The 25,194-nt window shown below is 39.2% G+C and overlaps 1 protein-coding gene across 1 annotated transcript; it reads right to left on the bottom strand.

Annotated features, from left to right (window-relative positions):
- Positions 1-7,177: 7,177 nt before the first annotated feature.
- On the bottom strand, positions 7,178-25,188 carry LOC117288448 (aspartate/prephenate aminotransferase-like). The gene is made up of 13 exons (XM_033769315.1): positions 24,834-25,188; positions 21,221-21,545; positions 19,657-19,794; positions 18,669-18,796; positions 17,465-17,528; positions 14,841-14,880; positions 13,945-14,035; positions 13,374-13,439; positions 12,122-12,235; positions 11,041-11,123; positions 10,430-10,583; positions 8,981-9,157; positions 7,178-8,101 (listed from the first exon to the last, which is right to left on the bottom strand). Exons 2-13 carry the CDS (start codon positions 21,447-21,449, stop codon positions 8,060-8,062), a joined length of 1,326 nt encoding a protein of 441 aa, XP_033625206.1. The 5' UTR covers positions 21,450-21,545; positions 24,834-25,188; the 3' UTR covers positions 7,178-8,059.
- Between the last annotated feature and the right edge of the window lie 6 nt (positions 25,189-25,194).

Below are 25,194 nucleotides of genomic sequence, written 5' to 3'. Positions count from 1 at the left end.
CTACCATGCATGACTGCTCGCTGGCTTGTCTCTGATAATGACAAACAAGGCTGTGTCAATGTTTGCTCACTATAATGGAGGCAGTGAGTATTTAGTCATCTTCCCATTGGACTTTTTGGGGTTAAAGGCACTGGACACTATTGGTAGTAACTCAAAATACTTGTTAGCATAACAACTTTATACTTAGTAACGAGCAATGGAGAGCTGTTGATAGATTAATATATTGTGAGAAACGGCACCCTCTGGAGTAACGTACATGTAGTTTTGGAGAAAAAAGGTAATTTCTCACTAAAATATTTGAATTGAATTTGAGACCTAAGCTGAGATCACGAGTTCAAGCATCTGAAAGCACACAACTTGTGCGACAAGGGTGTTTTTTCTTCCATTATCAGAGCTTCCTATCTTGCAATCAGGGAGATATTCAGAATACATTCAACATAAAGGGTAGGGAAAGGGAACAAGTTTCCATATTATATCAAGGAGGTTGTCAAATTAGTTCCTCCGAATGTGGAATGAATGGTTTGTTTTCAGGGAACTTTCTGCAGAATCATGGAGAGCTGGCAGCTGCTGCTCTGGAATATGTCTGGAAAAGTTAAAGGGTCTGGAAAAGTTAAAGGGTCTGGGTACTTTTTGAAGTTTGAAGATAATGATAATAGAAAGCTTCCCTTAAAATATTACTTGCATAGGTGCTGTAGTTTTTGAGAAATTAGTAAAACAATGTCACAACAATTAGTCTCAGTTTTAGCATTAAAAACGTATTAGTCAGTGAATTTTACCATAACATTATATACATGCACCATACGTTTCTTCATGCAAAATCATTTTTGTCTCAAAATAAGTTTTGTGACTTGTTTTTAAAAGTACTCATTTTTAAAAAACATCTTTTTAACCATGCGTTTCATAACAAACGGTTTCAAACGCTTTTCAAAGACCAACCTGTCCGATCCGAGGCAACATTTTCCTTTTAATGAAATGCATACATGTAGCTGAATATGATTATTTCTGTTTTTACCCTGTGCATGAACACATACAGGTAAAGCGTGACATGACCTGGAAGAATCCAAAGATTGAAATCATTGTGGAAGCAAAATGCGTGTCCCACAACAAATCTCCAATGTCAGTTGTTTCCCGCTGGGTTCTCACATTTCACTGACATTGATCTGTCGTGTCTGCAATAACAATGTTTTTCTTCTTCAAGGCTGACAGTGACTGTAAGATTTTCCAATTAAAACTGAGCAACACAGACATTGCTATTTATGAAGCAAGACATTCAAGATGATGGATGTTCAGAGAACAATAATAACAGGTTTGATGATTCTTTGTTTAAAGGCAGTGGACACTATTGGTAATTGTCAAAGACTAGCCTTCACAGTTGGTGTATCTCAACATATGCATAAAATAACCAAATTTGAGCTCAATCGATCATCGAGGTTGCGAGATAATAAAGAAAGAAAAATCACCCTTGTCACACGAAGTTGTGTGCGTTGAGATGGTTGATTTCGAGACCTCAAGTTCTAAATCTGAGGTCTCGAAATCAAATTCGTGGAAAATTACTTCTTTCTCGAAAACTACATCACTTCAGAGGGAGCCGTTTCTCACAATGTTTTATACTATCAACAGCTCTTCATTACTTGTAACCAAGTTAGTTTTTATGCCAATAATTATTTTGACTAATTACCAATAGTGTCCACTGCCTTTAATAATGTGCAGTGACAGGAATGACAAACGCCAGGGCTCGAATTTGGGGGCCAAATCCACAAGATTGCACAGGGATTGTACATGTGCATATTAATGTGTACAAGCTCAACATTTTTACTGGACCAGAATTTATTTTAAAAGAGCAGATTGAAAATGAGTTGAACAAGCATTAAGAGAACATCATCCCATTTGTCATGCTACTTTGATTCTCATTGTCAACATTTGTCACAGAGATGTACAAAAACAGTGACATTTACCCACTACTTTCATTACATTCAGATCAAAGATTTGAAGAAGACACAGGGGCATCAAAAAACTTAACTGCAGTTAATGATTAACAATTCAAATGTAATGAGGTTTCAGGTCTGATATTTTATGAAGGGCAACAGAGGTTACTCATCTACATGTACCATCTAGCATCTACGAACAATCTTTTTTTTCCAAGAACACTGAAACTAACATAGATTCCAATTCCCACCAAATCTTCAAAAGTAATTACATTCACAATCTTGGCCTAAATGAAAAAACAAAAAAAAACGAATTAGACGACGCTCTCCTGACCTTGTTAAGTTCCCCAGCAGAAGCTTCAAGAGGAAAATCTACCAAGTACCAAGAGGCGAATGCCTCTGTGCCCTATGGTCATTGCCTTTGTTCTCAGTAAATGCTCTCACAGTAGAAATTTACAATTTCCTTAAAAGTAGAAAATGCCTTGGTGCCCTTGCCCCTTCAAAAACGAAGCAAACAGGCCAGAGGTTTGCCTGGTACATTCCCTGAAACTGGCTTGCTGGCCTGGGCTCCCCCTTATTCCAAGATTTACATTGTAGGCCTACAGACTCTGTGCATCACCAGACAAAAAAATGCAAATTGAACAACTACATGTATACAAAGAAGTTTTTTGTTGAATTTTACAGGAATTGGTGACTCGAGAGTCTGGTTGCTGGTTAAGCAAATTGTAAATTGAATTCAATAAATGCCATAAAAAATGTTCTCACCATAAACAAAAGCTGACAAAACATTACTCGCTTCCATTGGGGCCACGTGTTGTTCTGCACAACAGCGTACAGTGTATGATTTGGGCACTACGTGTACGTATGTTTGTAGGCGTATGTATACAGGTGTAAGACCCACACTATAGTACCAATTTTTCGGAGGCCATACATTGTGTCCTGTACCTCAGGATGTCATGAGAATTTGATTACTTCTATCCATGCTTCAATCAAGCAAACTTAACTAATAAGATTATCAAGTGACCTCACTTACCTTAATTGGCAGTGTGCTGCAGGTGTACAGTATAGTCAGTGCAGAAAATTCCTCTTGGGCAAGAAGAGTCAGATTAAAACTATAAACATTCACAAATTTGCACACACCGTATACATGTAACTTGGAGCGTATGGTACGTATAAAGATGGTCTTGGCGGGAAAATTTCCCTGGAAATAAGTTGAATTAATTTTTTTTATTAAAGTAAAACAGTAGTTTTTATCTCGCCACTCCGAACTTTGTTAATTGAAAACTGTGAAAGCATGGGGAGTTTTTACCTATTTTGTTTTCAACTAGTACATTGTTACCATGTCGAAAACAAAATAGTAAAAAACTGGTAATGTGTTGGGTGATATAAATTGACTTAACTGCTCTTATCAATGTGCCAACTTTAAAAGTTATGAATTACATACATGTACTGTAGGCCTAACTGTACTATTTCACAAATGCAACAGCCTTCACGCAACTTTTTTTCCCGAGTGTTTACGTCTGTGTTCAAACACTTTTTCTGTTAACATTCAATTGTTAGACACACTGATGTACACAGAAACCTTGAACATCAGCTAATGCGAGACACTAGTCCCAGTAGGAGTTGAGGGGTACATGTACATGTAGTATAACACATGTACATGTACCTAAACAACTGTATTTCTCTGAAACATGTTATTGTCATTATGGACTCACTTTTGGAGTGAACCTCAACAATTACAGGTAGCCAGCCTACCGTCGGGAGGAGGGTTACATACGTTATCGCAAATACATGTAGAACTGCAGACAGACAAGTATTTTCACATATTCTAATCCAGGGAAATATTCACACAGCTTCGGGACAACATTTAATTTTCATGAAGCCACACCATTGCAAAATGAAGCTCAAGGCCTGTTGCTTGGTCAAAACAACTGTCTGGAGTCTGGAGGATCGTGTTTACAGTCAAAACTAAAATAAAAGATTTCAGCAAGAGTGTTCTAAAACTAGGGTACCTATTAAGTATGGTGGGGTCCCAAAAGCACCAGCAGAGCTAGTTGCGATAACGTAACCCTCCTCCCGACAGCCGCCAGGCCGGAGGGTTACGAGATTCTTTCGAGCGGCAAATAACAACCTGGTTCAACATGTGAAATTTCGACAGTTAGTCACCAAAATTGCCCCATTTTTACCACTTTCAAAAATCATGACACAAATTCTAAGGGCACAAACTCAATCCCGAATGTCTAATGAAAACTCAAAACACCATTGAGAAAATATTTTTAAGAAAAACACCATTGAGAAAATATTTTTTAAGAAAAAGGACAAAAAATTAGCAGATCCCAGAGCGAATTCCCAGGTTTAAATTTTGAACCTGTCGCATCGCTTTGCAAACGCTTTATTTTTTGGTTGGACTAAAGCAGTCTGTAAAAGGGGTGTTAAAAGGCAGTGCTGCAGTGCGTGCGCGCCATTGAGTGAACGGCGGGCAATGTACGGACAGCGCGCACGCACTGCCTTGCAACACCCCTTTCACAGAATGGTTTAGTCCAACCAAAAAAAAAGCCTGGGAATTCGCTCCAGGATCTGGTAAGTTTTTGTCTTTTTTTCTTCAAAAACATTTTCGCAATTGTGTTTAGAGTGTTCATTAGACATTGAGGATTAAATTTGTGCCCTTAGAATTTGTGTCATGATTTTTTAAAATGTTAAAAATGGGGCAAATCTGGTGACTAGCTATCGAAGTTATACGTGTTGGACCAGATAGTCATTTGCCACTCGAAAGAATCTTGTAACCCTCCGGCCTGGCGAACGCGGGAAGAGGGTTACGTTATCGCAACTACAGCAGAGCAAGGTCCACAGTCTATGCATTGATTGATTTATTTGCTTTATAAAAAATCCATAAAAAACCCCAATAACATCAGCCACCAGTATACTAGAAGAACTTGGCAATAAACCACTAGAAGTTGGAAAAGAGCTGGAAGGCTAGCCATGTTCTACAAACTTGTCAATGATTTAGATGAAATCCCTCTTCAAGACTTTGCACAACATTCAACTCGACCCTCCAGAAAACACAATCTTCAATTCCATCAAATTCGTCACACAACCAAAATCTACGCCAGCATTTTTTCCCGGCCACCATCAAGGACTGGAATGCCTTTAATTAATACCCTGTAGTACAATTCCCAGCAACTCAATAGAAATCTTCATAGACACTCTCACTAAGCACTTCAAAAAATAAACAATCCCATCAACACAATGCACAAGCTGATGTGATGTGTCTTTAGACATTTTTTTTGCCGGCTCACCTATACAGATCTTACAGAATTATGGTGATCACAATAAATCTATAATGGCGGTTATTAGACGAGGCGATTTATTATAATATTAAATACGTATGCGGTCAACTTTTAAGAGCCATCTTGCCAACCCCCCGCTGCAGCAATCCCACATTGCCCCAGTCACAGATGGTGCGCATACATGTAATTGGACAAAATGATGAATAGACCTTATGCACATGAAGTCATTTCAGTACGGCGCCCTCGCCATCAGGTCAAAAGGAGGTTGTTAGTTGGCCAATCTATGTGCGTTTCGATTGTTTCGTCACCGTTTGACCTCAAAGATGGCGGCTGGATGACGTCAATGCATAAGGTCTATGAAACTAAGTACAATCGTATGAAAAAGCCTGCTACAAAAATGGCTGGCACTTAATAACGCAAGCAAAACAACAGTGTCTTTCGGGAGAAAATTACATAGTTTCGTCTTGTATTTTTACATAAAAAAATAAGTAGGAAACCTTCGCTTCATACAGTACAACTTTGTAGTACTACTAGTAAGTAGTGTACTACTATAGTAGGCCCCCCTACGTTTTGTAACAGTGTGTTTTCGTGGTCAAACAGTCTGTTTCACTTCAGTTGAATTGGTTATCCACTGGATTTCCACCAGATGGAGTTTGCACAGTACAGTAGCTAACATAACACTATACTGACTACATACAGATACACTGGTTACAACCGTGAAAATACACCCATGTCCCTGCCGTTGTGAAACACTTCCGGCCCGCCAGCAACGCTTAGATCTGTGTGTCATCACACGAATGTCGGTCGGTGTTCAACAAATATAACGACAAGCGACAACGCCAACAAAACATCCATATTCTTCGCATTCATAACCCGACAGTTCCATTTCACACTTATTAATGCTTCCTCCTTACTGCAGTTTGTTACATTTTTACTGTGGAACCTCTCACACTCAAGCAAAGATTGTTAACTTACCTTCAAAAGTAGCAAGAAAGTTCACGTTCCATCCGTAGTTTCAGAGAGTACGTGTTCGTTTCTATCGTACACAATAGAATGGCAACCTGGAAAGTAATTGCGCTATATACACGGATCTAGCGATTAAAAAGCGGCGGGTACCAGACGAAAATTCACAAGAAGCAAACGTGATTGTAAACAGCGCCCTCCAGTGCTACTTAGAAGCAATAATTGGAACTCTCTCTATTAGTATAGTGCAGCTAGCAACAAAATAGCGTTTTCGGTTCACGAGTATTGTGTGAATATAAAAAATGTCTGAACCTCGGGGTTTTGAGCGAGGAGACACTAGATAATGTATGTTTTCTGTTTGGCTTTGACTGCTTCATTAAAACTGGCAGCAAATTTGGGATACTTTCTTTGGGGTAATTAGCAACAGATTCAAAAGGGCTTACTCGCCAAAAAATTCAAAACAAAATAAGAAGTTTAGTTGTCCGAAAACATGTTTGATTGTTTTTTTCAAGAGGCTGAGAGACTTTCATTATTTGTTGAGTGTTTTCGAATAAATTTAGCGTACGAAACAAAAGTGTCACCGCAGATTTCATCCGCAGTTACTCGAAACAAACCCAAAACAAACAGAATGTGACGACCACCCTATGATTTATTCTATACATATTGGGTAATTTTTGTATCATTTACAATGTACTTTCTTTAGTGGGAATAAATCACCCTGAAACATTGAACCTGAATGGTAGGTTTTTGGGGGTGTAGGGCTACAACTTCTAACAACTTTTAAGTTTGGTCGGCCCACACGCATTTTTACAAATCGTAGGTCTCAACCCATAGTTTATGATAAGAGTTGCCCGAATTAGCGAGTTCGCCCCGTATCTGCTTGCTAAGTGCACGAGGAATGCTAACAGCAAGATTATTGTTGGCTATCTTACACATTGCTAAAAATTTACATTTTGGGGCGGATCCATTTTAAATGCTCAGGGCACCACTACAAGAAAATCATGAAAATGAAAAACGAAAACTTTAATGATCTTTTATTTATTTGTTTATACTATATGGAACTTATTACTTTCATTATAATAATTTTATAGATTTCGTTTGGTTTTAAAACAAACAAGAAGGGTTTACTGTAGGAAACAAACTTTTCACCCATTAAAATAATTATACAAGTTCACAGGTTAAACATTAACATACCTCATTCAAAAGGCAGAATATACTTTTGGTAATTTCAAAGGCATTGTCGATTACGTGCATAAAAATGACAAGAATTTCAGAAAAACACCTTTGCTGTATAGATTTCCTTGTATGTTTTCAAATGCCTGAGACAGTTTGAACTTTTTTTTCGTGAAAATACATCTTTCTCTAAATATATATCACTTCAACGGGGGTCGTTTCCAGCAATGTTTTTATAAATCAACAGCTCTCCCGTGCTACATAGTGCACCAAGTTGCTATGGTCTTAATGTTTGGAGTAATTACCAAAAGGATATCCTCCTTACTGATAGAATAATATATCGCCCGTTGTTTGGTTAATAATATATATATATATTTTTAATTTGAAATTTGAAAAGGTTTATAAAAAAATAAAAATAGTTCTCAAAGCCAGTAGGCTGAATACATGATTTGTAAAAAATTTAAAAGCATTACAACTAATTTGTTGAGAGACGTCCTTCGTGATATGATGCAACATTAATTGACTGATTGATTGATCGTCTGGTTCCAGTCAAAGTTAGACCAATACTTTGATTAGTTGGATAGGCTTTATCATCAACTAAAGACTTCCTGGCATGGTTGTTTGTGTGAAGATGGTTCGAATCCAACCAATGCTTCAATAACGTTCCCCTCATTCGAGCAACAACTGAGGACTGTGACGGCACTGACTCACTTAACCGGAGGCTTGAAGCTTTTTGACCCAATCAACAATCGCCTGCAATGAAATGAGGAACAGCAACGAGACGGTTAGTATCACACTTTTTGACCCTTGGTTGTTTCTAAAAATCTTATTATGAATGAGAATCAGCCAATAAGTCGGCAAGGTCCGTTTCAAACGTCGCACTCTTGCCGTGTCGAATTCACGGACGAAACAGGAACACGGCGTTTGAAACTACTTTTTGAATTTGGCGCGGCAATAGAGGCACTTAGCTTGACCACGGCTCGTCAGGGAGGCCCTGTCGTTATATTGCCGCGTTATTGCCAAACTCAAATTATTTATATTCAACACGGCAAGAGCGCAACATTTGAAACGTGCCTTTAAGTCAACGATAAGAAATACTTCAGAGGTACAATCATGTATAAAAACTCATCCTGGATGAGTATTGGCTCTAAAAAGAACTCTCATTGTGGTCTGGACGTTTCGAACAGTATACACTATAGCCTTTATAGTCAAGGCGCACGCGGCCCACCGGATAGCACGCACAACCCAAAAAATGTAACGCACGAAAAAAGACTATCACCGCGAACGATATTATACACTGCTGCTCCTCTTCCAAATCTTCAAGGGTATGCACAGACGATCTGCTGTTCTAAACGTCGAGAACACACCGGCTCCTTTTAGACAACACTCCTAGCCGTCGTAAACATAAGCTTTACTAGTTACAGTTTCTTCTTATTTTCACACGATGTTAGGTCAATAATATTGCATCTTGAGGTCCAAAGTTTCTTAGCTAGCTTACGTCTGAGGACAGTTGACTCATGCATTTTTGTAATTTTGTAAAAGAGTTTGGGAAATTTTAAAGATCGTGACACAAAAACAAACGAAACAGAATCGAAATCGTATTTTGCTTAGATTAATTTAAGATTACTTTACCTGTATCCCATGTACAGCCATAGTGCAATAGTCTTCAAGGAACTGCTGGTCCAATTCCTCCTTACACCCCTGCTTCCTCCATGCTGCTAAGGCGGCCCCTCCGTCAAAATTCACGAAACACAGACGGACGGTGAATTCATTGACCGGCCTCAGGAACCCCGGACCACCAGGCATAACCTTCAAGTCAAAACATTATTCCTTTTTTATTTAACTTAATCAAGGCTGAAATGAACCTCAAAATCAGAAAGAACCATTGAAATTCGTAGATAGAAATGGATGCGGCTCTTTTTATTTAGAGTTTAAGTTGACGCTGCAATGAGACAATCAAATCCCAATTGCGGTTTACTTTTCCAGCGTAAACGTATAACCGCTCCATGCGTGGACGTTAAACCGCTCCGGATTTTCGGCAAAGTCAGACACGCTATAGGCCAACCAACTTTCGAAACTATGTCCACAGGTTAGTTTTAAAGCTGTTGTCACTAATATATGTGTTTTGATGAGTGGAATGTGAATAAACAGTTAACTAAGGTTTTAAAAAATCAGTTCTTATGTTATTTACAAATTTATGAGTAGACCCCGACCCGAGAGGGCGCTGTTCGTGACGTCAATCGAGGCAGACTTTGCCTGTAATGCGTAGAGTAAACACAATTGCAAAGTACATGTACGGACCAAGTCGTGAGTTTGTACGTTTCAAAAAAAGATTTTTTTTGTTTTTTTCCGGCAATGCCGACCAGGTGTATTGCTGCTGAATGCAGAAAAACACTTTTTTAAATGTACCAACTCACGACTTGGACGTACATGTACTTTGCACGTGTGTTTACTATACGCATTGCAGGCAAAGTCTGCCTCGATTGACGTCACAAAAGGGGTAGGCGGAGTCAGCCCCCAAACAACTTTATATATTTTTTAAACATATAAATCGTGACAAACAATTACTAAAAAATTGTTTTATTGTTCGTAAGCATTATACTCTTGTGTTTGAAAGAAATTATATTTCCAGGTGACTTTAAGGTTTATAATAATTAACGATAATGATTGAATCAAACAGTGGGTTCTAACTACAACATGCATACAATAAACCTTCATCACGGTCCCAACTGAAGTGATATGAGTCTAGGAAGTGATTAAGGCGATATACAATGGTTGTTTTCCAAGCTCCTGACCAATGGTCTTTATTCTTTCATACAACTTAATAGAAGGAAGATAACACAGTGGTGTTCAATATACATGGGCAGGATAAAGAAGTCCCATATCACAACACCAACTATCATGGTCGGTTCCCTGTATCCAATTACAAAGATCTATGTACACAAAGGAACCAGACTATTTTTTCTTCCAGCCTCGGTTTGGTTACATTGATGTGAATGGGAAAAAAAAATCAAGATGGCCACCTTATACGATAAAGGTATATTACTTTAAATCATTTCGTCCTTAAAATCCTCAACTCACCGCCACGTTTTGTTCTCTGAAGAGGGCGTCACACATCTGCTGGCTAGTAGATATACCTCTCTTCTTGAAGACTGGACGCAAGATCTCAAAGTCTGGGAAAATGTAATACCCGCCCACTGGCAGAATGGCCTTTACCCCGACACCATCCAATTCACTGTGAAAAAAATGGAAGACGAAACTATTATAATTTTATTTTAATTTTATAAATCTTACAAATTATGTAAAGCTCAATTGGGGCTCATTGTGACGAGTCAAGGAGGACTATCCAACACAGTTACAGACCGTCTGCCTTAGGGCAGTCAGAAGTCACGGTAGAGAGGTCGCCCTATAAGCTGCGATGGGCATGGACCAAACCACCATGGTTGGACAGTCAATGTGACAAATGGAGTGTGTGCAAGTGCTGAGAATAGCTGCGGCAATTGAAAGAGAACAGGTGATGGAGGCGACTCCAAGAATGACCCCCCCTACACGAGGACAAGGAGGCCACAATCGCATAATAGCAGTACTCTTGCTTGCTGGCATCTTAGAAAACTTGTTACATTAAACTTGTGTCTTCCAGTTCTAATTATAACTCAACACTGAGTGGTGGTTTGCCTGATTGGCGTGCTTACCGATGACACATCTTAGCTACAGCTCCCATGATGCATCTGCAGCCCTTTATGTATTCCCTTGTGTTCTCTGATAATTTAAAAAGCTGCGAGTTTAAGAATGGGATAAAATACAATGTGTAGTTTTATTATTCTTTGTTAAAAGAGGGCCAAACGATCAGTAACATTATACTATGTGCGTAAATGGTATTGTGGTAGTACGCATTGCACTGGTCAGGGTGCAATTTAACTGTTTCAGTCATCACTACATCCCGAACAAGAACATGCACAAGCTCATCAGCTGCCAGGTATCCTGACTCCTGAACGTCTGACGTAACACGACATTGTACAGATAGTAAATAACACAACATTACATGGCAAACATTATGCACACGCTGCATGCCTACGATTGAAAGTGCATCACATCGGACCAATCAAACGCAGCTATGGAAAGCTGTACGTCACCGAACGTTTATCCAATGAAATCATTGGACATGTAAGACCAGACGTTCTTACACTTACCCTTGAGGGTAAAGACAGGGGACCAGACTACAAGCCCACTAGCTGTATGAGTTAGACCGGTGTGCCCGAGCAAAGTTTAAAACGAGTAGTGACTAGACTTGTGGACAAATCGTTAACGGTGCCGCGGTGAGATAGTCGAGTTGTGGCGGCAGTGCTCTCGTATGAGATCACCGCTCTCGCTCGAACTGCTGGTTGCCGACTTTTACTCCCCATTAACTGGGACCGTAGTCGTGACAGCAGTAGTTTTGCGAGGCCAGCAGTCTCGCGCAAATACCGTGGGAATCTCAGGGAGAATTCGGAATAGAGTGGGAACACTATCACGACAGACATTTAACGACTTGTCCACAAGTCTAAGTAGTTACACAATGGTGATTATAACACATTGCTTGTCACCCGTGTCCCCTTTGACTTTCCACACACCACGCAAAGCTGATATTTCTAAAATACGTGTTAAAAAGGCATCGGGTTTGTAGACCTTTATATTTGGTCAAGTTTATGTCTTTCAAAGAACAAAAGGCTTTCAAAAGATATCAATGAAACAATTCCCAGCTCTGGAATGATCTACATAATCTTGATGACCTACGTCAAGGGCTGCATACTGCATGGGTGCCGGTGCGCAGGAATGCGTGTTGCTGGCAGCACTACAGACTGCCTTGTAGATTTCGGATAACTCCTTTGGGTAGATGTTGTATCCACACTGAAAGACAATGTAGTGGATAACATTAATGAAGGCAGTCAAGAAATATTCTGTAGTTTAATCTTGCTAATTGCAAATAAAATAGATTAACTAAACGAGAAGGGGTACTCAAAGTGGCTGGGCCCAGTAAAATTTTAACTTGAACTTTGAACATTATACATGGACATTAAACGGCCTTGTATTGAACGATTTGTGCTATAAAAGCGTTCCTGAAAAGAATTGACAAAATATGGTTGGGAAGATGTTTTTACAGTAGAATACACTGATCAACACAATTTTGTCTCAATTATTCTTTGATTTTCCTTTTCTTTCGTGAACTAACCGTCGCCATTTTGCAAAATGGCGGACCGTGTTGGTTTACGAAGTTAAAGAAAGACACACAAATTTGACGCATATTTGCGTATTTTCTTCTCATACACAACGCTTGGATATGCTGGTATGCAGATCAAGAAAAGTTATATATTATATTTCGTTAGTCCGACTGCAAACAACGCAGTATGGGAAGCAAATGATGGATTTGTTTTCAACGTCAGTCACTAAGTTCCCTCGTTATGACCTTTGTATCAAGCGTGTATACCATCTTGACACACAGCATTATTTGAACACGACGGCCGTTGAGACTGCACTACAGAACAATCGTACGTAAATGATTTCTGTCTTCGTTGTTAATAAAAATAATTTTGGTTTGAACGAAATGCATATGTTTAAGGTGTGTACGTTGCCTCAGAATTAACATTTCCTAATCGGCAAATGCTCCCGTCTACCAACAGACGAAAAGCCTTGCAATCATACACGGCACTCACCATTTCCCTCAAAAGAACCTTCTTTCGAAAATTGAATGTCTAGATAATTCAATGAGGGATTTAATATAACTTTCAGAAATAGCAATAGCGCAATGGGAGACTTTCTGGGACAATAGAGGGCAGCAGACTTACCGGGTATATCCATTGTTCTCAGAATTATGCGCATGTTCTCAGAATTATGCGCATGTTCAGAACTACGTAAACAATGGAAATTTACCCGGTATGTCTGCTGCCACCTAGCGTTGGAAAGTCTCCTATTACAGGAAACAAAGAAAAAGAAAACCGTAAAATAAAATAAACTTCAAAGCCCATGGTCAAGGCTAAGGGTGACCTACCCTCCATCCTCCAGCACTGAAACACTTTGACAAACCGCTGGATAGTATGGTGCCCTCCGGATAGTACTGTAAGAAGCAAAACATGGACGGTCTTAAAATCACATTTACACTTGTTTTCAACCTGCTTTTAGTTAGAGCCTTATAGAGGCAAAGCCTAAGAAAGAGTAGCCAGAGCCTAAAAGTCAGCTCCTTGAGTACCTAGTCAGAGCCTAAGACAGAGTATTCATAGACTTAGGTAGAAACAGAGCCCCCTAATAAGAGTCAGAGGCTAAGGCAGTGTAAAAGCCCTATAGGCAAAGTCAGAGCCTTACGTAGGATCAACTCTACCTAAGACAGAGTCACCAGCAGAGCCTAATAATCAGCTGAGCGCCTTTAGGTAGTGTCAGAGTCAGACAGGCTGCACCTAAGCGCACACTGCGGTAAGCAGATCTACGTATTTGGTCCATGATCAGCGCCAAAACCCTTACAGACTCAGAGCTAAAGCCACAGCCAGGAAGAACAAAATCTTATAGGACTATAGAAACAAACCCAACAACAGAACCAGGCTGTTTTGGAACCTTGTCACATTTACCTTCGCCAGACTCAGAAACTCGCCGTCGTATTTTGTGTGGCCATAAATCTCATCACTCAATACGACCACTTTGTGCTTCCGAAGAACAACACTGCATGAAAAAAAATACAAGCGCAGATGCCATATTATCTACGGTCTGAAACATTTTCAGCAATAACTAAATAATACACACGTACATCTACTTTCAATTATTACATATCACCAAATGAAAAAAAAAAAAAACACAACCTAAAACTCGAGATTGAAATTGCAAGTGAACTTTGAAAAATTGTTTACTATTGATTTATTGATTAAGTCCAATCACCATGGTAACAATGGTTGACATACACGTAGTGCACATAGCTCAAAGCTTATGATCAAAATAAGCTTTTCACGCGTAGCTCAGCGACAGGTGTGGGCGACAGATGTTTTGTACAAACATGTTGGTGGTTAATCGCTCAACTTAAGTTCGGGGTCCTTTAAGGCACTGGACACTTGGGCCTATTGGTAATTACTCAAAATAATTTGTTATAAAAACTTACTTGGAAACGAGCAGCGGAGAGCTGTTGATACTATAAAACATTGTGAGAAACGGCTGCCTCTGAATTAGCTTTTGAGAATGAAGTATTTTTTTCACTAAAATGTTAAAAGACTTCATCTATAAGGCACACACATTTGTACACCATGGGTGTCGTTTCATTCATCATTTTCTTGCAACTTCGATGACCAATTGAGTCCACATTTTGACAGGCTTCTTATTTTATGCAATAGTACACACCAAAAGTGAGGATTCTAACCTTTGAACTTGTCCAGTGCCCGCTTTAAAACTTAAGTGCAACCTTTAGAATGCGGTCCATGACACGATATTAACATTCTATACTATATTTCAAGGGAACTTGCCGTTCTTTTTTATTCACCTTAAAGCAATAAGCTCTTCTGCTGTATACGACGTGCCAGCTATCGAAAAGATAAGAAAAAAAGAAGCAATGTCAGCTCAAAGAAAAATCATGAATAAACATTCAGTTATCTAAAGCATCATTTGGCATCGCAAATGCATATGATGTTATGCAAGTGAGTAAAACGTGAAACCCGCAGTAACTATACGCGTTAGAAATGAGTGACAAACTAGTACCAGTAGACAAGGTTTGCTAGAACTGCGTCACACTTTTCATACTACAATGAATCTGTACAACTAACAGGAAACAGTTTTTGATTAAATTAAGAAATTGGGAACTCAAGTGCGCCCTCTATATGTTGCTCCACTTCCTATTTTTGCATGACGAGTCTGTGATTGATCTTTGTGTCTTTTTCACGGCAGGCAACCCACATTTTGTTTCGTTTTTTCTCCATTCATTTTATGAATGTTTGTTTACGCCTCTGATGTTTCCCTTTGCTGTATAACTGCCGGTTGCGGTTTTAGTTGCCGGTTTTAGTGGGGTCCCTTTTTAGTGCGTTGTCGTTGTGTTGTACTTTTTCTTCTTTTTTGTCCTAGGCCTACATAACATATTCGGCGGTAATCTTTACTGGGCAATTCTTTCCAAGCAAACATGGACATGACATCGAAAAATAAAATGTGTGGCACAACTTTCTTTCCACTTATAAGTAATAGCTTATATATATATAAAATCAAGAAATGAACCCAATTTTGCCAATTAAGAACTCGGCTTTGGTGCATTTCTAGCAGTAAACGTGGGGTGTATGGCTAGATTTGATTGTCTTACTATTATTAATTCACCGCAGTTGTTGTTTCAGCATTGTGCAAACCATGACAGGGGCAAATGTCACAGAGCTGGTTAATCAGAAAATATTTCTCAAAAATATTTTGCTATGCAGCACTTGTGACATGTAGTTTGGCTGGTAACTTTATTCTGATGGTAAGCATACTTATGTTGTTATGCTTATAGCTATTTTCAGTCCCCAAGCAGCTCTATGAAATTGGGCCCAGCTCAAAGTTGTCAGGTACCTTTACTTCCACACATTATGACACGTCATCTGCGTTAAAGGCACTTGACACTATTGGTAGTTACTCAAATTAATTATATGCATACAAAACAGAGCTGTTGATAGTACATGTATACCACATTGTGAGAAACGGCTCACTCTGAAGTAATGTAGTTTTCGAGAAAGAAGTTGATTTTCGAGACCTCATAATTAAATTCTGGAGGTCTCGAAATCAAGCATCTGATGGAGAAGGCACAAAACTTCGTGTAAGGGTGTTTTTTCTTTCATTGCTATACCTCGCAACTGCGACGACCAATTGAGCTCAAATGTTCTCAAGTTTGTTATTTTATGCTTATGTTGAGATACACCAAGTGAGTAGAAGACCGACAATTACTAAAGGTGTATCCAGTGCCTTTAATGAATGCACGAAGTGACTTAACTGTTAATGTTTAATCAGTCATAAAATGTCGTAAAAAAGATTGCCCTTATTAAATTACCGTGCAATAGATAAAACCGATGTAGTCAAACACAAATAACTGTGTTTAAATGACGAGTCATAAATAGAATGTAATAGACTGTGTGGTCTCGTGCGATTCGCACATTGGACCCTTTAAATTGCCCGAGTTTATTTCAATCGGAGTCGGGAGAAAATAACGGGACAACCCACCCTTGTTTCCGCACGTTTCGCCGTGTCATGACATGCGTTTAAAATAAATCCGTAATTCTCGATATCGAGAATTGATAATTGTTTTAATGTTTTTTCCCAAAAAAGTAAAGCATTTAATGGAGTAACATTTCAAGAGAAGTCTTTCACCATTACCTTCTGTAAACCATGTAAGTTAATTGTAAATCTGTGAACTTGTTTTGTTTGTTCTGTTCCGTAATAATATGGCTTTCAATTGGGCCCAGGTTTTAAATGATCGCGAGATCTATTGTCAGTGTTCACAACCTTTTTCATGCTAGGGTTCGTTCATCTGAACTAGATACAGACCGTGCACTACGGCCTATATATATACGGGTGTGACTGCAAGCAAATAAAAGCATTTCAAAACCAAACATAAAACAGTAGTGTCAGACAACACCATTTTTATTTTTACTGCACGCCATTAAGGTCTATTTGTTTATGGCCGCTTGGCTACCGTGGTCTGTTTAAGACACTGGACACCTTTGGTTATTGTCAAAGACCAGTCTTCTCACTTGGTGTAACTCAACAAACCTGTGAAAATTTGAGCTCAATTGGTCGTAGAAGTTGTGAGATAATTATGGAAGAAAAAACACCCTTGTCACACGAAGTTGAGTGCTTTCAGCTGCTTGATTTCGGGACCTCAAAATCTAATTCCGAGGTCTCAAAATCAATTTCAATTATTTTAGTGGAAAATTACTTCTTTCTCGAAAACTATGCTAACTAATTGGGTCTCAAACTTCATCACTGCAACTACCAATCTTTCTGAAAGTTTGTATATACCCAGCGCCTTGAGTACCTTGTTTGGTAGATACGTGCGCTATATAAGACTTCGATATTATATTATTATTTAACATTGAATAGCCTCTACACAGCTCAGTTGGTAGAGTCAAATGGTCTTTGTTCAAATACACTTACTTGGATTGTCCGGGTTACAGAATATCAACAGTTTGTGACTTGAAGAATTGCTGGAAGAAAGTGCCTGTATGCATGTGTTAACAAAAAAGAAAAAAAAGAATGACTTGAAAAACCTCTTACATGATCGAACAAATCCAATAAAATAAGCCGAGGATTCACAAAACCTGGTGTTTTTTTCCCCGGAAGGCAACGCTCCACTTCCACCCCACCCCAAACCCCTTGTTCATTTAAGTACAATTAAAAGTGAACAGATACATGAAGACCTAGAAAGCAACCTTACTCATGCGTTTTTCCTTAAGCAGTCGGTACTCCGCCAGATATTGTAAAATACAAAAATATAAAAAAAGTTCCCCAATTCTACACCTAGCCACACAGCATACAAATTGTCTTGTTACAATCGGTGTTCACTCTTTACTAAACTAATCCCTCGATGACGAGCTCTTCCGAAATAATATGACTTAGCCTAGGTTGAAGAGCCACCTCTCATAAAGGGTTTGGGTATTTTTGTTGTACAACACCAAAACACAAACGTCCACAGATTAACATTTGAAACGTACACGGTTTAAAGATAATGAGGGTGGAAAGTATAATAGATGTTAAATTTGCATCGGGGATAAAGAACATTAATTTTGGTTTTTACCCATACACCAATGTGTGTTAGCACTGTATACTCAGTACTTTCCCGAGTCCTGTGAAAAAAATATCACAGGCATGTTACTCGCGTGGGAGTCGAACCCACGACCCTTGCAATTCTAGTAAGAGCAGTGTCTTACCAACTAGACTACCGAGGTTGCCCGGTAGCTAGAGGCAGTTCGAATCCTATGTTTTGGCAGCGGGTACCGCAACGATATAATAGATGTTAAAGGTGGAAAGCTTTCCTTAAAACATTACTTGCTGAGGTGCTGTATTTTTTTTTTTTTTTTAAATGAGTGTGACAATTTTGTTAATGGCATGAACACCGAATTTTCGCGACTCTCCTGACAATGTTGCTCTACGATTTTCACTTTCCCCCCTCAAAAACCGTGACGAATTGGAAGGTGAAACATCTACAGGTAAATTATCTTACATTATACATCTTCATACACAGTAATAAGGGAATCATGTCATGGCCACAAACTACCAAAACCCTCTAAGGGTTTAAGAAGAAAATGGCAAAGACGAGTGACAACAACAAACAAATGAAGGAAGAAAGAGGAACGGTTACCTTTTCCAGCGCATCTGATGAGAGTTTCCAGCTGTCCTCTCTCGATGAACTAATTGCAGTCACGTGCTTACCGGCCAGATTTGTGATTGGTTTATACGTAATCCAGGTGGGTGATAGAATAAATACATCTGCAAAGTCAAACAACCCACAAATAGTTTTACAAAAAAACACAAACAGACGTTACGAACCTTAAAGTTCGTTTACACTGTCCAAATTCCTAAATAAAACCCCATGATCTGCTTGGGAAATTCTAGTTAAAGGGAAATAATATCTTTGGTTGTTTAAACCGTTTGTTTGTTTGTTTGTTTGTTTGTTTGGAAGGGTCTTGGTACTTTCTGTGGGACACAAAACACAATCCCCAAAGATTTACATTAATTTACACAGTTTGAAGATAATGAAAGTAGAAAGCTCGATCCCCTTAAAAATATATGACCGATAAGGTGCTTTACTTTTGAGAAATGAGTAAAACAATGTCACGAAAATTTATTTTAGCATGTACAATGGATTTACACGACTCTCCTAAAAACATTGCTCTGTGATTTTCACCTTTTCTAAAAAAAAAAACGACTAATGCAACTGAAATTCTATAGGTAAATTATATTACATATTTTCGTTCAAAGTGTGTATGGATTTATGTCATTGCAAAAAATATACAAAGGAACCAAAACCCTTTAAAGGGACAGTATTTTGTTTTTTGAAACCGTTTGATTGTTTTATTCCTATAGATATTAACAGTAAAACTAACCGTGAAAATTTCACTTAAAAAGATGTTCGCGTTTTTGAGATTTCAGCAAAACCCGGAGCGATCCCTGCAGGAAGAATAATACTCCGTAACTGGAATACACGTAATTTATTTTACAAATAAGTAATGTTTAAAATTTAACTGTTTATATTCGTTTACATTTCATATAATTTGTGTTTTGGTTTATAGGATATCTTACTATAACTTTATTTATGTAACATTTCCTCTTTCTTTTTTACCACTTACCTCCGTTGAAAACTTGAACGAGAAGGAATATGAGTTGTTTGGTTCCGGGTCCCACCACAACCAAGTTGGGATCCAGTTCGTGAAGTCCGTCTAGCTCCGAGTGAAACTCACATATTTGGGCTCGAAGTTCAAGTAAGCCTAATGTGAAATGTGGATATCGTTTCATATACTCTGATAGAATAATTGAGGGCATACCAATACACTGATGTGTGTTAGCACTAGGGAGGTTTAGCTGCACGTTACGCGAGCAAAAACGTGAACGTGAACAAATTGTGTTATTTCTTGGTGACGTCACCGCTTAGGGCTTATTTATTTTTGTGTTCACGTATGATGTGTGCACGTACGTACCTGACGTGAAAAATAGGACGTTCATGTATGCTAAAAACGTGAGATTTTAACAACACAATAACTGCAGCTAAACCTCTCTAATGTATACTCAGTAATTACACGAGTTCTGTGAAAAAAATGGTAGCTTCACGTTGCTAAAAAACGTGAGATTTTAACAACACAATTTTCTGACGTTCACGTATTTGCTCGCGTAACATGCAGCTAAACCTGCCGAATGACCTCTGAAATATTGTGTTATCTATAGCCACTATATAGGGAGCGTATACGCTGTATGTTCTACGTGTACGTGAACGTGAAGTTACCATTGTTCACGTCAGGGGCCGATTTCACAAAGCAATAAAATTCATCGCAAGACAAATTTTTGGTGTTTTATGGGTTAAACAAAGTGCGGGAAGTGGGAGAACTAGTTAGACATCGAATGGTGTTCTATATATTCAACTCCGTTACGCTTCCTCGACTGGAACATTCTTTCATTGATCTCACGAAACCAAGCAGATCTTTCGCTGTAAATGTTCTATAATAGTGCACCGAACCTGAACTGTTCAACGTCGAATGGTTGTGGGCAGGACTTCTAAGTCAGTAATATATTTGTTAAGTGAACTATAAACTGCCTTTGGTAATACACCAACCAATGAATTTGGCATAGTCACTAATTGCCATCGCAAATTTAGGTAAAATAACAAGCAACCATGATCATTTTGACAATTTTGAACGTCGTTTTGTTATTCTACCAATGTTCTTTTTAAAATTTCGAATCTGTGATGGCCCTGTACAGCCAAAATATATACAAGTGTATGTTCTCGTCACATTCTAACTCACGTGCAAATAAACCATGCATGTATTAATATCGCAGGCAAAATTTCCCTCAAATCTGCCCGACCAGGGCTGGTGATAGCAAGACTCAAATTCACGGCTCTGCCAACCGCAGAACTCTACTACGGTTTGATGGTCCACTTTTGACCACTTTCAGAGTAATTAGTGCAACATTTCTGCACTCCCTGTTCACATTCACTTCGTGTGACAAGGGTGTTTTTTCTTTCATTACTATCTCACAACTTCGAAGACCAATTGAGCTCAAATTTTCACAAGTTGTTTATTTTATGCATAATGTTGAGATTATACCAATTGAGAAGACTGGTCTTTGACAATTACCAATAGCCAATAGTGTCCAGTGTCTTTAAGGTCAATGTCATAGTGATACGAAGAATTACTATACCTGCTACGGGTAGATATGCATTTTTTGATGCATGGTTAACCAGTGCCTTGCGAGCTCCATCAGCGACTGGAAACGGAGACTGACCAAAAGCGAAGTGATAAACCTTCTTCCCATTTGCGATCATCTGAATGATTTGCTCATTGAGGGCCAAGTTGGATGCCGTGCCCGCTGACTGGAGACGGGGCAAAACAAACGACTGAGAGGGGTCGATTCCTTTTGCGGAACCCATCGGGAATCTTTAAGAGCAGTTCATCAAGGTTGGACTCCTCAGTGGACACTACGGTGACGTTGTTGGACTACTTCTATACCGGTCAAAACAGGTCGACTGTGTGTGGACGTGTACAGTAGATACAATAACCCATTATTAGAGGAATAAAACAGTTCTCATCATCGACAATAGAGGGCGAACTTGTGGGTGGGAATGTCGGCAAAGTAAGGCAGCTGCTCTGCAAGAGGTTATAGACCTTTCTTTTGCAACGTCACAGCCCGAGTTTTTGCCAACCCAGATTGGAAAACTATGGAAAGCCGTAAGTGCAAATTAAGAAAAGATCGCTATTTTTTGTAACAATGTAACCAAATTTGTTGATTTTGTTAACACCAAAACAAATAATTGTGAGAGGTATTTTATTTAATTGAAAATTTGCAGAAAATGCTGAATTTGGTTAAAACATCTGTTTTTAAGATTTAGTGTTTTACTAACATTCGGCCGACCATGCCAACCAAGGCGGTTTGTTTATCAACAAAAGAAAGGTCTATAGTGGTGGGTAGAGAACATACAACTCATACAACAGTTCATATAGACGATGTGACTTCTGACGTCACACGAAAACCATAACATGATTCGCCCGCATACCGCCGGGCAAAACCTTTGTGTTTTGGCAGCCAGCTAGAAAGTGTACGCAATCTTACTATGACTACGCAACTCAGTGCCCGGCGAAACATGACGTGTATAGTGTTTTGTCAACAGAGGGCGGTTTAAATGTAAACATAGGTCACATCGTCTATAGATCATCGACAATAGAGGGCGAACTTGACTTTGTTATGGGGTGGAATGTTGGCAAAGGAAGGCAGCAGGGCAAAGGGTTTTAAGGGTTTCTTTATTCGGAAGAGGACAGGGTCTCGAACGCGGTTAAACTTTGAAGCATCTGCGAATCAGTCCATCAAACTCTCATGAGAAATATTTTAAATCAATAGAAAAAAGGTAAGAAAAGGTAAAAAGGCCAGGTCTGATGTTATCGGGCAGTTTACTGTTTATTCACAGGACTCGCCTTGCCGCTTTAAGGTGAACTAGGGCCTTGTCTAATACCCCCTTATCTGGAACTTTTTGCCTACTTTAATTGGAGACTCATACGACATTTCCCAACTCCATCAATTTCTTAAAACATACATTTTCAGATTATTGGCCGTAAACACAAATGAGAGTTTTTTTGATTGAGCTAGATTGGCAGATAAAGTGCGCCCTAATGCCGGCGCCCCGGGAATTCTGCCCGATCCTCAATGGAAAATTAACATGGGCTGAGGAGGAAAGTTTAAAAGAGGGCGCTATCAGAAAAAGTTTGTACACAGTTTGCCATATGGCGGACCGGTGTCAGATGCAATTGTGTCCGCCATGCAATACTGTCCGCTCCGGACACTTTTGCCTATGCAATCGTGTCCGGGGCTATACAAAATCCGTTCGGCGGACATGTGCATGACTGTACATATAATATGTGTGCACGTAAGCGAGCGTGCATGCAATGATTGAACCTATTTTATGCAGGATTAATATTCACGTGTTTTATGATTGCAGCGAATACCCAACGGCCGAACATTTCCCATGTCATTCATGACATACACTTTAATAGCTTGTAAAAAATGGCGAACGTGTTCCGTCTATCAAGGGCGCTTAATTTACTGCAAGGACGGTTTTCAAGGGGCGGACACAATTATGCGGACACATTATGCAGCAGCGTCCGGGCGGACACAATTGCATATGCAAAACCGTCCGGCGGACATTATTGCATATGCAGTAATGCCTCTGGATAGTATTGCATAGAGGACATAATTGTATGCGACACCGGATCTCTGGGGACAGAATCTACCGATATACCGTATTATTATTATTGATAACGTAAATTAAAAACCGATTATCTCTTGATTGGTTACTTCAGCTCGACCAATCTCCGAGATAAATATATTTATACTAAAATACTGTCAAAGTTGAGATGATGTCCCACAAATACCATTGCTAATTTCATTTGCCTCAATAAGAATAAGATCATAAGGGGGTTGGTGGAGAGGGGGGGGGAAGGGTGGATTGGTGGGTTGGTTTGAAAGCGCCTTTAAACGCAAAGAAGACAACATGTACACTATTGGTAGTTGTCAAAGACCAGTCTTCTCACTTGGTGTATTTCTACATATGTATAAAATAACAAACCTGTGAAAATTTGAACTCAATTGGTCGTCGAAGTTGCAAGATAATAACAGAAGAAAAATACCCTTGTCACACGAAGTTGTGTGTTCCAGATGCTCGATTTCGGGAGAGGTCTCGAAATCAGGTTCAAATATTTTAGTGGCTATCTCGAAAACTACGTTAATTCAGAGGGAGCCGTTTCTCACAATGTTTTATACTATCACCAGCTCCTCATTCCTTGTTACCAAGTAACTTTTTATGCTAACAATTATTTGAAGTAATTACCAATAGTGTCCAGTGCCTCAAAACCATTATACACTTTCGGTACAGAATTTTTTTGTAAAGTTCACAGATTTACAAATAATTTACAGGGTTTACAGAAGGTAGTGGTGAAAGACTTATCTGGGAATATTATTCAATGAAATGCTTTACTTTTTGAGAAAACATTAAAACAATATCAGTTCTCGATAGCGAGAATTACGGATTTATCTTAAACACATGTCATGACACGGCGAAACGTGGGCAAACAAGGGTGGGTTTTCCCGTTATTTTCTCCCGACTCCGATGACTGATTGAGCCTAAATTTTCACAGGTTTGTTATTTTATACATAAGTTGTGGTACACAAAGTGTGGGCCTTGGACAATACCGTTTAACGAAAGTATCCAATGGCTTTAAATAGTCCCAGATAGACGAATACGTAATCAGTGTATTCTAACAGAGTATCGATGGTCAATGACCAAGAGAAGGAGCACATTTAATATCGACACAATATGAAGACAACACCAAAGGTCGAAGATATAAAGGAAAAGAGCAAGACATCGATCGAGACACTCACAGAACGAGAACCAATGACAGGTAGGCCTAATTGCAAGAGGAAAAAGTGAAAGACAGCATGCATGCAGCGAAAGATGAAATCACCAAATGATCTCGACAACATGGAGTCGAAAGACACTGTGGCAGAAGAGGGAATGGACACTGCTGGAGGAGGGCTTCACCCAGAAAGAGATGAAAACAACCCGATGAGGATGGTTGCTTGCTGTAGGACCATACTCGAATCTCGCACTTTATCAAAATACATGTGTAGTAACATGTAACTTACAAGTTACAAATACAATACTTGGTCTCCTTCCTCCACGGTCTGACTAGCTGTTGACCATAATTTGTGTAATAATCAATAGTGTCCATTGCCTTAACTAAAAAATTTGGCTGCAATTGCTTACCTTATGTAGGACTGTTGTGCTGTTTTTCAAGGCAAGCAGAGTCCGCTGCGAGAAGCATTAACCCCTGTTTGGGGCGATTGAATGACAAGGCTGACAACCTACCTCCTATAACTAGTCCTTAATCCGAGCACCGCGGGTGTCCAAAAGATTAGTCCAAAATTGGCTTGCGTTCACACAGTGAGTTTATTCTGGTTAAGCGGACTATTAAAACTAGCCCACGATGTTGATTATTGGGTCATGCATCGGCGAACCTTACCATTGCTGGTTCCGGTTTGTTACATTGTCCATGCGTTTTCCACAGGGTTCCGATCCGCTATCGTCTCTACAAACCTCATGGTCATCATGTATTCTTAGCCCAGGT

Source organism: Asterias rubens, chromosome 3 (genome assembly GCF_902459465.1).
Source record: "Asterias rubens chromosome 3, eAstRub1.3, whole genome shotgun sequence".
NCBI lineage: Eukaryota > Metazoa > Echinodermata > Asteroidea > Forcipulatida > Asteriidae > Asterias > Asterias rubens.
Note: the sequence above shows the minus strand (reverse complement) of the source record. Positions and strands in the feature narration are given on the sequence as shown.

What these genes read in the sequence shown, in the direction of transcription:
- LOC117288448 (XM_033769315.1), bottom strand. Translation starts at nt 21,449, where the DNA reads ATGGGTTCCGCAAAAGGAATCGACCCCTCTCAGTCGTTTGTTTTGCCC. An exon ending in AGTTTCTGAGTCTGGCGAAG is followed by an intron (nt 13,440 to 13,944) that starts GTAAATGTGACA and finishes TGCTTCTTACAG; the next exon opens with TACTATCCGGAGGGCACCAT. An exon ending in TCAGTGCTGGAGGATGGAGG is followed by an intron (nt 12,236 to 13,373) that starts GTAGGTCACCCT and finishes ATTGTCTTTCAG; the next exon opens with TGTGGATACAACATCTACCC.